Raw genomic sequence first — 13,942 nt, forward strand, 5'->3', positions numbered from 1 at the left:
GAAGTGAAGTGAAGTGAATTATATTTATATAGCGCTTTTCTCTAGTGACTCAAAGCGCTTTACATAGTGAAACCCAATATCTAAGTTACATTTAAACCAGTGTGGGTGGCACTGGGAGCAGGTGGGTAAAGTCTCTTGCCCAAGGACACAACGGCAGTGACTAGGATGGCGGATGCGGGAATCGAACCTGCAACTCTCAAGTTGCTGGCATGGCCACTCTACCAACCGAGCTTGTGTTAGCTTTAGTGTTAAAGTTGTTTATACGGCCACCCTCAGTGCGACATGTATGGCCGTTGACCAAGTATGCCTTGCATTCACATACCTCTGTGTAGAAGCTGCATATATCATGTGACTACACGCTGTTTGTATGGAGGAAAAAGCGGACGTGACGACAGGTCGTAGAGGGCGCTAACGGCCTTTAAGCCAATATTGTTGTCCGGTGGAAATCGGGAGAACGTTTTTCGGGAGGGACACCGGAATTGGGGAGTCTCTCGGAAAATCGGGGGGGTTGGCAAGTATGAGTAGAAGCATTTAAGTCTCACCTTAAAACTCATTTGTATACTCTAGCCTTTAAATAGACTCCCTTTTTAGACCAGTTGATCTGCCGTTTCTTTTCTTTTTCTTCTATGTCCCACTCTCCCTTGTGGAGGGGGTCCGGTCCGATCCGGTGGCCATGTACTGCTTGCCTGTGTATCGGCTGGGGACATCTCTGCGCTGCTGATCCGCCTCCGCTTGGGATGGTTTCCTGCTGGCTCCGCTGTGAACGGGACTCTCGCTGCTGTCTTGGATCCGCTTTGGACTGGACTCTCGCGGCTGTGTTGGATCCATTATGGATTGAACTTTCACAGTATCATGTTAGACCCGCTCGACATCCATTGCTTTCCTCCTCTCCAAGGTTCTCATAGTCATTATTGTCACCGACGTCCCACTGGGTGTGAGTTTTCCTTGCCCTTATGTGGGCCTACCGAGGATGTCGTGGTGGTTTGTGCAGCCCTTTGGGACACTAGTGATTTAGGGCTATATAAGTAAACATTGATTGATTGATTGATATTAGCGGTGAATGCGGTGTTACAGCGACACCGCCCCTGTATAATACCGGCGGGCCAGCTCTAATGCTAATGACGTCACGGGTTGTAGGGCTCCTCACATCTGAACATTGTTTACTATGTGAGCCACCAGCAGCAAGAGCTATTCGGACCGAGAACGCGACGATTTCTCCATTCATTTGAGCGAATATGAAAGATTCGTGGATGAGGAAAGTTAGAGTGAGGCACTAAAAAAAAAAAAAAAACAACGGCCCCGGGCGGCGACAGTGGTAGCGTTTTAGATGTAATTAGACACATTTACTAAGATAATTCTGGAAAATCTCTTATCTGCTTGTTGTGGGGCGGTTTAGCTCGGTTGGTAGAGTGGCCGTACCAGCAACTTGAGGGTTGCAGGTTCGATTCCCACTTCTACCAACCTAGTCACTGCCCTTGTGTCCTTGGGCAAGACACTTTACCCACCTGCTCCCAGTGCCACCCACACTGGTTTGAATACCGGCGGGCCAGCTCTAATGCTAATTTGATATTGCCTCAAGGGCCAAATTAAATTACACGAATTTGGCCCGCGGGCCAGAGTTTGACACCAATGCTGTAAAAGATGTCATCCACAGCAATTATGTTCAGAATGATGTTGTACTAGAAAACCCCAACACAGTACCGGCATGCCTGCCTTATCTTCCCCGGCAATGGGAGCAGACCACAATTGGCAGCAATTCCCCCAGCAGGCCCGAGACCATAAACATAAAGACCAAGGCCATAAGAATTGGCCCCCGTGGTTACCGGAGCAGGACAATATGCGCAGATAAAACATTGTCTCTTCGTTACCTTTTTGATGGTATGCAGAGTGGTTTTATGGCCCCTCGTACATTCTCTAACAGCCTTTTCTTGTAACCATTTTTATATCCGCACTACACCGAGCCAGACAGAGAGAGTGCTCTGCTGTTTTGTGTAAAATGAACCATTAAGTTCTCGGCAGCCCGGGAGTGGGAGGGGCGAGGACACGGCGGATTGATGATGTCCGGAAACTCTGTCAATACATCTGCATTTCACTTTGTATTCCAGCCAGGGTGCTGCATCTCTGTACTATTACTCACTTTAAGACTCTGAGAAGTGGCTTTGCAATGTTTGAATGTGGAAATGCGCAAAAGTCTTTCTTTAGCCATGTGAAACTTGCTTTTAATGTCTGATTCTGGCAGCTTTGCCATTTTAGTGCTTTTAGATCTTACAGCTGCCTTTGACACAGTCGACCACACAATTCTTTTAGACCGCCTGAGAGACTGTGTGGGTGTCAGGGGGACTGCGTTAGAGTGGTTCAGATCTTACCTGTCTGAGAGGTCCTTCTCTGTCAGGCTGGGGGACGCCACCTCCTCTTCTGCCCCGCTTTACTGTGGTGTCCCCCAAGGATCTATTTTAGGCCCCATCCTGTTCGCTCTTTATCTCCTCCCCCTTGGAGATATTTTTAAGAAACATGGAGTGTTTTATCACTTTTATGCAGATGACTGCCAAATTTATATGCCGATTTCAAAAAGCCACGGCCCCCTGACCCCCCTTCTTAACTGTCTATGCCACGTCAAGGCTTGGTTAGCCCAGAATTTTTTAATAATGAATGAGGGAAAAACGGAAATTTTAGTTTTTGGTCCGGCCCTCAGTGACTTGGGACCATTACAAAATGATGTGCGTCCCATCACTGACTTGGGACTATTACAAAATGATGTGTGTCCCAAAGTCACCAGCCTTGGCGTCACTATAGACAGCCATTTTAAACTAGACAAACAAGTCAATGGCGTTTTAAAATCGTGTTTTTATCACCTTCGTCTTTTAGTAAAGGTTAAACCGTTTTTATCTTTTAACCTTTTTGAAGAAGTGGTGCATGCTTTTATTTCAAGTGGCCTGGACTACTTAATGCACTTTATGCTGGCTTTAGCCAAAAAGCTCTCTCCCGGTTGCAGTTAGTCCAGAAGGCGGCAGCAGGACTTTTAACAGAGGCCAGGAAACGCCAGCATATAACCCCAATTCTTCAGAGTTTGCACTGGCTCCCTGTTCATTTTAGAATGGATTTTAAAACATTGCTGTTTGTTTTTAAATCTTTACATGGACTGGCACCTCAATATATCTCAGGACCTCATCCAAATTTACATTCCTGCGCGAGCTCTGAGGTCCGAGAGCCAGTTCCAGCTCGTGGTGCCCAAGACCAGACTTAAGACCAGGGGAGGAACACTCTGCCCCTCCATGTTCAAACTGCTTCCACAGTGGACTCTTTTAAGTCTCGTCTTAAGACCCACTTTTATTCTTTGGCTTTTAACACTACGTGAGTTGTGTGGTCCTCTGTGTTTTTTATACACTTTGATTTTTATTTTACTGTTTTAATTGATTTTACCCTTTAAAATAGTTTTTAATCATATTTGTTTTTATATTGTTTTTATTGGTTTTATTTTTATTCATTTTTTGTTTTATTCAGTCATTGGTGGAGCATAATATTGTTTTTAACATGGCTGTGCAGCACTTTGGAAACGTTATTGTTGTTTAAATGTGCTATATAAATAAAGTGGATTGGATTGGATTGAAACATGTATTTTTAAATGCTTCGGGTTGGTGTTTGTGTCCTCGTTATGCCTGATGCATAGACCGAGTGTTTGCAGTGTTTCTCACGGACTGTTTGTACCTTCAAGGCCTAATTGGCTATGAAGCATGGATTTTTTTTTTATTAAAAGGGCTAAAAATAGATACACGTTTTTTTTGTGTAACAGAGGCCGACCAGTGTACAGTTGTGATCAAAATGAGTCAACCCCCACACAATTTAGGTGTTTTAGCAAGTTGGACATGTATTCCGTATTTTGTTTATATCCATCCATCCATCCATCCATTGTTAACCCTCCCCGTAGGTGAAAAGTTAACCTTAAACATGTGAATTCAACTACTTTAGTCCGTTTTTTAACATCAGCTGTCTTTTACTACGGACTGCAACAGTCCGTTGTCATGGATACATGACAACAACTTCCATTCATAAGTCATGCGTGCCTGAGGCGGAGTGATAGTCTGCGCTGTGATAAGGCTTTAGAATATTTAAACCACGGTTAACAACCAATCAGATCGCCGGATTACACCTTTCCGTTTTATTTTTGAAATTATTTTTTTGTTTCATGTATTTGTGTAGAAGTGAGCAACGGTTTGAAAATACCAAAGTGGTGGAAATACAATAAGCCCTCACTAGAAGATCATGTGATTTTACAATGCTAAAATATAATTCATTAATATGAAGTAATATTCATATTTAGTAAAAGCCTTTTTGCTCAGGCAGTAACTGTATCATCAAGCTCTATGGTCATTTTCCATTTATCTGTCATGCATCAACATATTTTTGGCCAGCAGTTCATTTCTGTGACAGACCGGCGGAGGCATGTGTTTGGCTCTTTCAAAAAGGAACAACCAGTGGACACTAATCTGCTTGTATTTGAGTATTAGTGACAAACATATTTACAGTCCGAAAGCAGCAATAGAAAGAAGTAGATGAAGGGAAAAATTGTGAGTGATTTAAACACAAGTTGGGGAAAAGATTATTACAGTTCCATCCATCCATCCATCCATCATCTTCCGCTTATCCGAGGTCGGGTCGCGGGGGCAGCAGCCTAAGCAGGGAAGCCCAGACTTCCCTCTCCCCAGCCACTTCGTCTAGCTCTTCCCGGGGGATCCCGAGGCGTTCCCAGGCCAGCCGGGAGACATAGTCTTCCCAACGTGTCCTGGGTCTTCCCCGTGGCCTCCTACCGGCTGGACGTGCCCTAAACACCTCCCTAGGGAGGCGTTCGGGTGGCATCCTGACCAGATGCCCGAACCACCTCATCTGGCTCCTCTCCATGTGGAGGAGCAGCGGCTTTACTTTGAGTTCCTCCCGGATGGCAGAGCTTCTCACCCTATCTCTAAGGGAGAGACCCGCCACACGGCGGAGGAAACTCATTTGGGCCGCTTGTACCCGTGATCTTATCCTTTCGGTCACGACCCAAAGCTCATGACCATAGGTGAGGATGGGAACGTAGATCGACCGGTAAATTGAGAGCTTTGCCTTCCGGCTCAGCTCCTTCTTCACCACAACGGATCGTTACAACGTCCGCATTACTGAAGACGCCGCACCGATCCGCCTGTCGATCTCACGATCCACTCTTCCCTCACTCGTGAACAAGACTCCTAGGTACTTGAACTCCTCCACTTGGGGCAGGGTCTCCTCCCCAATCCGGAGATGGCACTCCACCCTTTTCCGGGCGAGAACCATGGACTCGGACTCGGTCGCTTCACACTCTGCTGCGAACCGATCCAGCGAGAGCTGAAGATCCCGGTCAGATGAAGCCATCAGGACCACATCATCTGCAAAAAGCAGAGACCTAATCCTGCGGTCACCAAACCGGAACCCCTCAACGCCTTGACTGCGCCTAAAAATTCTGTCCATAAAAGTTATGAACAGAATGGGTGACAAAGGACAGCCTTGGCGGAGTCCAACCCTCACTGGAAATGTGTTCGACTTACTGCCGGCAATATCAAATAAAGATGTGTCAAATAGACGAATGCAACTTAAATTGTAACACTGTATTTGACAAAATACCAAAAAAAGGACATTTTTCTTAATATCTCATTGACAAAATTATTCAACCCCTTGAAGATCATAACTCTTAAGAACAGAATTTTAATAAGGTCTTTTCAATACCTGTAGATGTGATTAGAACCATAACGAGCGACAATTGATTGAGCGTCACAGTCTTCTTGTAGATGATTAATGGTGTATTTGCAACATGGTGAAGTCCAGGGAGTGGTCAAAGAAGTCAGGAGAGGAGGTCATTTCTCTTCATAAGAAAGGATATGGATATAAGAAAATAGCAAAGACATTACACATTCCAAGAGACACAGTTGGGAGCATAATTCGCAAGTTTAAAGCTAAAGGCAGAGTGGAAACACTACCTGGGCGTGGTAGAAAGAGGATGCTGTGTGCAGTACAGTGGTGACAAACCCCTGGATAACAGCTGAGGAACTACAACAGGACATTGCAGAGGGGGGAACTCAGGTTTCGTCCCAGACAATAAGGCGCGCACTACGAGATGAAGGCCTCCCTGCCAGAACTCCCAGGCGCACCCCACTTCTGACTACCAGGCACAAGAAAATAGACTCCAGTATTCCAAAAATCATCTGGACGAACCCCAAAGGTTTTGGAGTGATGAGACAAAACTGGAACTCTTTGGGCCTATGAATCAACGTCATGTCTGGAGGAGAAAAAATGAAGCTTACAAAGAGAAGAACACCTTGCCTACTGTTAAGCATGGTGGGGGGTCAATCATACTCTGGGGCTGTTTTACTGCCTCAGGTACCGGGAATCTCCAGGACGTTCAAGGCACTATGAATTCTATTTCCTAGCATAGATATTTTAGCTGCAAATGTCATGAAGTCAGTGACGAAGCTGAGGCTTGGGAGACGTTGGACCTTCCAACAGGACAAGGATCCCAAGCATACCTCCAAGTCAACATCAGAGTGGTTGCAGAAGAAGGGCTGGAAGACTCTGGAGTGGCCTTCACAGTCGCTAGACCTAAATTCTCTAGAAAAGCTGTGGTGGGACTTGAAGAAGGCAGTTGCAGCACACAAGCCCAAGAATATGAAGGAACTGGAGGCCTTTGCCCAAGAGGAATGGGCTAAAATACCTGTAGATCATGGGTGTCAAACTCGGGCCCCCGTACAATTTCATTTGGCCCTTGAGGCAATATCAAATTAACATTAGAGCTGGCCCGCTGGAATTATACAGGGGCGATGCCTCTGTAACACTTTCATCCACAGCTGATACTCATACTTGCCAACCCTCACGATTATCCCGGGAGACTCCCAAAGTTCAGTGCCCCTCCCGAAAATCTCCCGGGGCAACCATTCTTCCGAATTTCTCCCGATTTCCACCCGTACAACAAAATTGGGCGCGTGCCTTTAGCGTCCTCTACAGCCTGTCGTCACGTCCGCTTTTCCGCCATACAAAGAACGTGCCGGCCCAGTCACATAACACATGCGGCTTTAACACACACAAGTGAATGCAAGGCATACTTGATCAACAGCCATACAGGTCACACTGAGGGTGGCCGCATAAACAACTTTACCACTTTTACAAATATGCGCCACACTGTGAAGCCACACCAAACAAGAATAACAAACACATTTTGGGAGAACATCCCCACCGTAGCACAACATAAACACAACAGAAGAAATACCCAGAACCCGTTGCAGCACTAACTCTTCCGGGACGCTACAATATACATCCCCGCTATCACCAAACCCTGCCCCACCAATTTTTATTTAAATTTTATTTGAGATGCCATTGATATTTTTTAATCTTTATTATTATAATTTGAAACTCGATTTTGCATGTGACTCTAAAGTTATATAAGCTTTGCTTGTTTAATCAATACAAAACTTGTTTGGGTCCCTATTAAAAGGTTAATTTGTTCAACATTGGCCCGCGGCTTGGTTCCGTTTTAAATTTTGTCCCACTCTGTATTTGAGTTTGACACCCCTGCTGTAGATGCTTGCCAGAAGCTTATATATCACCTTTGAAGGATGTCATTACTGCCAAAGGGTGTTCTACTAAGTACTAAAGATGCATGGAACTAGGGGGTTGAATCATTTTGTCAATGACATATTAAGAAAATTTTCCTTTTTTTGGTATTTTGTAAAATACAGTGTTACAATTTAAGTTGCATTTGTCGATTTGACACATCTTTATTTGATATGACTATAAACAAAACACGGAATAAATGTCCAACTTGCTAAAACACCAAAATTGTGTGGGGGTTGAATAATTTTGATCACAACTGTACGTTGGTAAACCTCACTCAGCAGCCTTAAAGGCCTACTGAAATGAGATGTTCTTATTTAAACGGGGATAGCAGGTCCATTCTATGTGTCATACTTGATCATTTCGGGATATTGCCATATTTTTGCTGAAAGGATTCAGTAGAGAACATCCACGATAAAGTTCGCAACTTTTGGTCGCTAAAAAACAAGCCTTGCCATTACTGGAAGTAGCAGACGATGTGCACGTGACGTCACGGGTTGTAGGGCTCCTCACATCCTCACATCGTTTATAATCATAGCCTCCAGCAGCAGGAGCTATTCGGACCGAGAAAGCGACAATCTCCCTATTAATTTGAGCGAGGATGAAAGATTCGTGGATGAGGAAAGTTAGAGTGAGGCACCAAAAAAAAAAAAAAGCGACAGCTCCGGGCGGCGACAGCGGTAGCGTTTCAGATGTAATTAGACACATTTATTTTTGTTGAAAGGATTTAGTAGAGAACATCCACGATAGAGTTCGCAACTTTTGGTCGCTAATAGAAAAGCCTTGCCTTTACTGGAAGTCCCCGACAATGACATCACCCGTGTGAGAGCTCACATTGTTTTTAATGGTAGCCTCCAACAAAAAGAGCTATTCAGACCGAGAAAATGACAATTTCCCCATTAATTTGAGCGAGGATGAAAGGTTCATGTTTGAGGATATTGATAGCGAAGGGCTAGAAAAAATAAATAAATAAAATCTAGTTTAAAAAAAAAAAAAGGCGATTGCATTGGGATTCAGATGTTTTTAGACACATTTACTAGGATAATTCTGGGAAATCCCTTATCTTTCTATTGTGTTGCTAGTGTTTTAGTGAGTTTAATAGTACCTGATAGTCGGAGGGGTGTGTCCACGGGTGTCATTAAAAACGGCAGCCAATTGTTGTTTTTGTTTAGTAATTGTTTACTAGCAACTTTATTGTGTTAAAAAAAATTATATTCAGTGCTACAAATTTGAAAATAATTATCTTTTTTTTTTTTTTTTTTATGAATTTATTAATCAATCCGACAAAACCATACCATAACAATGCAATAAATTCCAAAACCAAACCCGACCTAGCGACATTCAGAATGGCAATAAATTGAGAACACACAAACATGACACGGTACAATATTAGTAACAATTTCAAAATAGCAGTGATTAAAAATCTCTCATTGATACCAACATTAAAAATATTAATACAAAAATTTTAAAAAAGAACAATATTGTCACAGTGTCTTACACTTGCATCGCATCTCATAAGCTGGACAACACACTGTGTCCAACATCTTACACAAACATACAATAAGTCATATTTTATTTCATTTAATACTTAAAACTAATTTAAATAATAGATCCCATATTCCAATATCCATCCATCCATCCATTTTCTACCGCTTATTCCCTTTTGGGGTCGCGGGGGGAGCTGGCGCCTATCTCAGCTACAATCGGGCGGAAGGCGGCGTACACCCTGGACAAGTCGCCACCTCATCGCAGGGCCAACACAGATAATATATGACTCATTATTATCTCAAATAAATGCAGTTTTTTTAAAATAATCATCTGATTGAAACAAATACTAGCAAATTCTACATAGCTCGGTTGGTAGAGTGGCCGTGCCAGCAACTTGAGGGTTGCAGGTTCGATTCCCACTTCTGCCATCCTAGTCACTGCCGTTGTGTCCTTGGGCAAGACACTTTACCCACCTGCTCCCAGTGCCACCCACACTGGTTTAAATGTAACTTAGATATTGGGTTTCACCCCCATAGGTTGATTGGCAACACTAAATTGGCCCTAGTGTGTGAATGTTATCTGTCTATCTGTGTTGGCCCTGCGATGAGGTGGCGACTTGTCCAGGGTGTACCCCGCCTTCCGCCCAATTGTAGCTGAGATAGGCGCCAGCGCCCCCCGCGACCCCAAAAGGGAATAAGCGGTAGAAAATGGATGGATGGATATTGGGTTTCACTATGTAAAGCGCTTTGAGTCACTAGAGAAAAGCGCTATATAAATATAATTCACTTCACTTCACATTTAATACAGTAAGCTTTTATATTATTTATTAGTTACATGCTAAAAAAAAAAAGTTCAGTTTATAAAATCTATTTTAAAAGTATCAAAATCAGATCTTATTTGAGGCCCAAAATGTTGTTTTTGTTGTTGTTGTGCTGGTGTGTTTTTTTTTTTTGTGTGTGTGTGTGTGTGTGTTTGATTCCCTTTTTGTTTAAATCCTGTTTTACAACAAAAAACAATTTCTCTTTGCTCTTTTTTGGTTTGTTTTATGCCCTTTTTGTTAAAGAAAACATTGTTTTTTATACGACAAACAGACAAAATGTGCTATATTTTCCCCCAAGAATATTTCAAAGTGGAATATTTGATGTGAAGTCATTGGAGCTTTGAGTGGGTCAATAATTCATAACATTGACTTTGAGTCATTATTTTTTTTTTTTTTTTTTTTTAACTGAGACAGTTTTAAAGGAAAAAAGACTGCATGGCAGCTTTGTGTGTTTTTTTTTTTAAATTGCGGTGACCCTAAATTTACTGCGTAACTTATTGACGTTATTTCTAAATTTGAACGTATAGCTGAGGAACAACAGTCGCTTTTTTTGCCCGTGAAAGTTCAACCCCTCTGTGTTTTTTTTTTTCCAGGATGGCCGGACATATTGCAGAAGGAAACCATGCGACTGTGGCGACCCGGAAGAGGATCTGTTCTGCTGTCCCAGTTGTGACCACAGACCCAGCAGCCAGTGTCTGGACCAGAGTGGTCGCACACTCTACCGTAGTGGAGCATCCTGGCTGTACGGATGCCAGCAGTGCCGCTGCATGGTCAGCACACACACACACACACACACACACACACACACACTTTTAATTCTTACCCTTCTTGAGACCGCCGAAAAATCTCTTTCGGACAAACCTTTCTAGGTATATGAAGATTTGTATTTACAACATTAATAATATATACATACTATATGCAAATGTAAAAAAAAAAAGCTTGTGGTGAAAAATTTGTTGGAATTTCACAAGAAAAAGGCCACAATTTCACAAGCTAATTTAGAATTTTGGCAGTATTATAATAAAAGTTGTCATTTTACCCAACGCAAGTCAAAATTTTAAAAGAAAACCTCAAGGTTATGATAAAAGTTGGAATTTTACTCTAAAACAGTCGCAATTTCACAAAAAAAAAGCGTAACATTTTGGCAAATGTATGAAGAGAGTCGTAATTTTACTTGAGAAAAGTCACAATTTTATGAGACAACTTTACAATTTTGCTGATATTATAATAATAATCACAATTTTACTTGGCAAAAGTCATAATTTCCCTCGAAAAATGTCAGAATTTTACGAGAACCACAAAAAAGTTGGCACTGTTTTGATCAAAGTCAGCATTTCATATGACAAATAAAATAAAGTAATAATTTAACGAGAAAATATTGTAATATTACAGAAACAGAAGATATATGAGAAATGGTTCCCAATTTTATAACAAAAAAGTCGACACATTGTGAGAAAGACTGCTTTTGGATTATTTTATTTTATTTATTTATTTTGAAATTGGTGTTTAATCTTCATTAATTACTTTAAGTTATAACAGTATATCTCTATATACATATTTATTTATTTTTTTAATAAATTTTGGCCAAAGGGGGCACATTTTAATTTCTTACATACACACTTGTTATTTCATATATTGGCCAGAGGTGGAGCACTTTTAAAACTGACACACAGTCAATTTGAAAAATCCTTCCTTTTTGGGACCATCCTTGTTTTGATAGATTTCACCACCAGGGGTGCAAATGAGACATTCTCTATTAGATGCAATGGTTTTCCCAGTATTGGTACCATGATTTATGTCCGAACTTGTTCACCGGTCCTCAAATGGAAGGTACTTTTCCTTGTTGATGTCTCAAGAAGGGTAAAAATACAAGAACACACACTTAGACACACACACTCACACACACACTTTTAATTCTTACCTTCTTGAGACCGCCGAAAAATCTCTTTCGGACAACCCTTTCTAGGTATATGAAGATTTGTATTTACAACATTAATAATATATACATACTATATGCAAATATAAAAAAAGCTTGTTGTGAAAAATTTGTTGGAATTTCATAAGAAAAAGGCCACAATTTCACAAGCTAATTTAGAATTTTGGCAGTATTATAATAAAAGTTGTCATTTTACCCAACGCAAGTCAAAATTTTAAAAGAAAACCTCAACATTTGTGCAAGGTTATGATAAAAGTTGGAATTTTACTCTAAAACAGTCGCAATTTCGCAAAAAAAACGCGTAACATTTTGGCAAATTTATGAAGAGAGTCGTAATTTTACTTGAGAAAAGTCACAATTTTATGAGACAACTTTACAATTTTGCTGATATTATAGTAATAATCACAATTTTACTTGGCAAAAGTCATAATTTCCCTCGAAAAAGGTCACAATTTTACGAGAACCACAAAAAAAGTTGGCACTGTTGTGATCAAAGTCAGCATTTCATATGACAAATAAAATAAAGTAATAATTTAATGAGAAAATATTGTAATATTACAGAAACAGAAAGAATATGAGAAATGGGTCCCAATTTTATAACAAAAAAGTCGACACATTGTGAGAAAGACTGCTTTTGGATTATTTTATTTTATTTATTTATTTTGAAATTGGTGTTTAATCTTCATTATTTACTTTAAGTTATAACAGTATATCTCTATATACATATTTATTTATTTTTTTTAATTAATTTTGGCCAAAGGGGGCACATTTTAATTTCTTACATACACACTTGTTATTTCATATATTGGCCAGAGGGAGCACTTTTAAAACTGACACAGTCAATTTGAAAAATCCCTCCTTTTTGGGACCATCCTTGTTTTGATAGATTTCACCACCAGGGCTGCAAATGAGACATTCTCTATTAGATGCAATGGTTTTCCCAGTATTGGTACCATGATTTATGTCCGAACTTGTTCACCGGTCCTCAAATGGAAGGTACTTTTCCTTCTTGATGTTTCAAGAAGGGTAAAAATACAAGAACACACACTTAGACACACACACTCACACACACACTTTTAATTCTTACCTTCTTGAGACCGCCGAAAAATCTCTTTCGGACAACCCTTTCTAGGTATATGAAGATTTGTATTTACAACATTAATAATATATACATACTATATGCAAATATTAAAAAAGCTTGTTGTGAAAAATTTGTTGGAATTTCACAAGAAAAAGGCCACAATTTCACAAGCTAATTTAGAATTTTGGCAGTATTATAATAAAAGTTGTCATTTTACCCAACGCAAGTCGAAATTTTAAAAGAAAACCTCAACATTTGTGCAAGGTTATGATAAAAGTTGGAATTTTACTCTAAAACAGTCGCAATTTCGCAAAAAAAACGCGTAACATTTTGGCAAATGTATGAAGAGAGTCGTAATTTTACTCGAGAAAAGTCACAATTTTATGAGAAAACTTTACAATTTTGCTGATATTATAATAATAATCACAATTTTACTTGGCAAAAGTCATAATTTCCCTCGAAAAATGTCAGAATTTTACGAGAACCACAAAAAAGTTGGCACTGTTTTGATCAAAGTCAGCATTTCATATGACAAATAAAATATGAAAAAGTAATAAGTTTACATAAAGTAATAATTTAATGAGAAAATATTGTAATATTACAGAAACAGAAAGAATATGAGAAATGGTTCCCAATTTTATAACAAAAAAGTCGACACATCGTGAGAGACTGCTTTTGGATTATTTTATTTTATTAATTTATTTTGAAATTGGTGTTTAATCTTCATTATTTACTTTAAGTTATAACAGTATATCTCTATATACATATTTATTTTATTTTTTTAATTAATTTTGGCCAAAGGGGGCACATTTTAATTTCTTACATACACACTTGTTATTTCATATATTGGCCAGAGGGAGAGCACTTTTAAAACTGACACAGTCAATTTGAAAAATCCTTCCTTTTTGGGACCATCCTTGTTTTGATAGATTTCACCACCAGGGGTGCAAATGAGACATTCTCTATTAGATGCAATGGTTTTCCCAGTATTGGTACCATGATT

General features: G+C 40.2%; 1 protein-coding gene across 1 annotated transcript in view; it reads left to right on the forward strand.

Moving 5' to 3' along the window:
• LOC133543114 (protein kinase C-binding protein NELL1-like) overlaps positions 1–13,942 on the forward strand; it is an 881,729-nt gene that overhangs the window by 846,651 nt on the left and 21,136 nt on the right. Inside the window, exon 18 of the mRNA XM_061887562.1 lies at positions 10,516–10,692. Coding sequence (XP_061743546.1) covers positions 10,516–10,692 — 177 coding nt within the window. The remainder of the gene's footprint in view (positions 1–10,515; positions 10,693–13,942) is intronic.

The sequence above is a fragment of the Nerophis ophidion genome, linkage group LG25 (assembly GCF_033978795.1).
Source record: "Nerophis ophidion isolate RoL-2023_Sa linkage group LG25, RoL_Noph_v1.0, whole genome shotgun sequence".
Taxonomy (NCBI): Eukaryota; Metazoa; Chordata; class Actinopteri; order Syngnathiformes; family Syngnathidae; genus Nerophis; species Nerophis ophidion.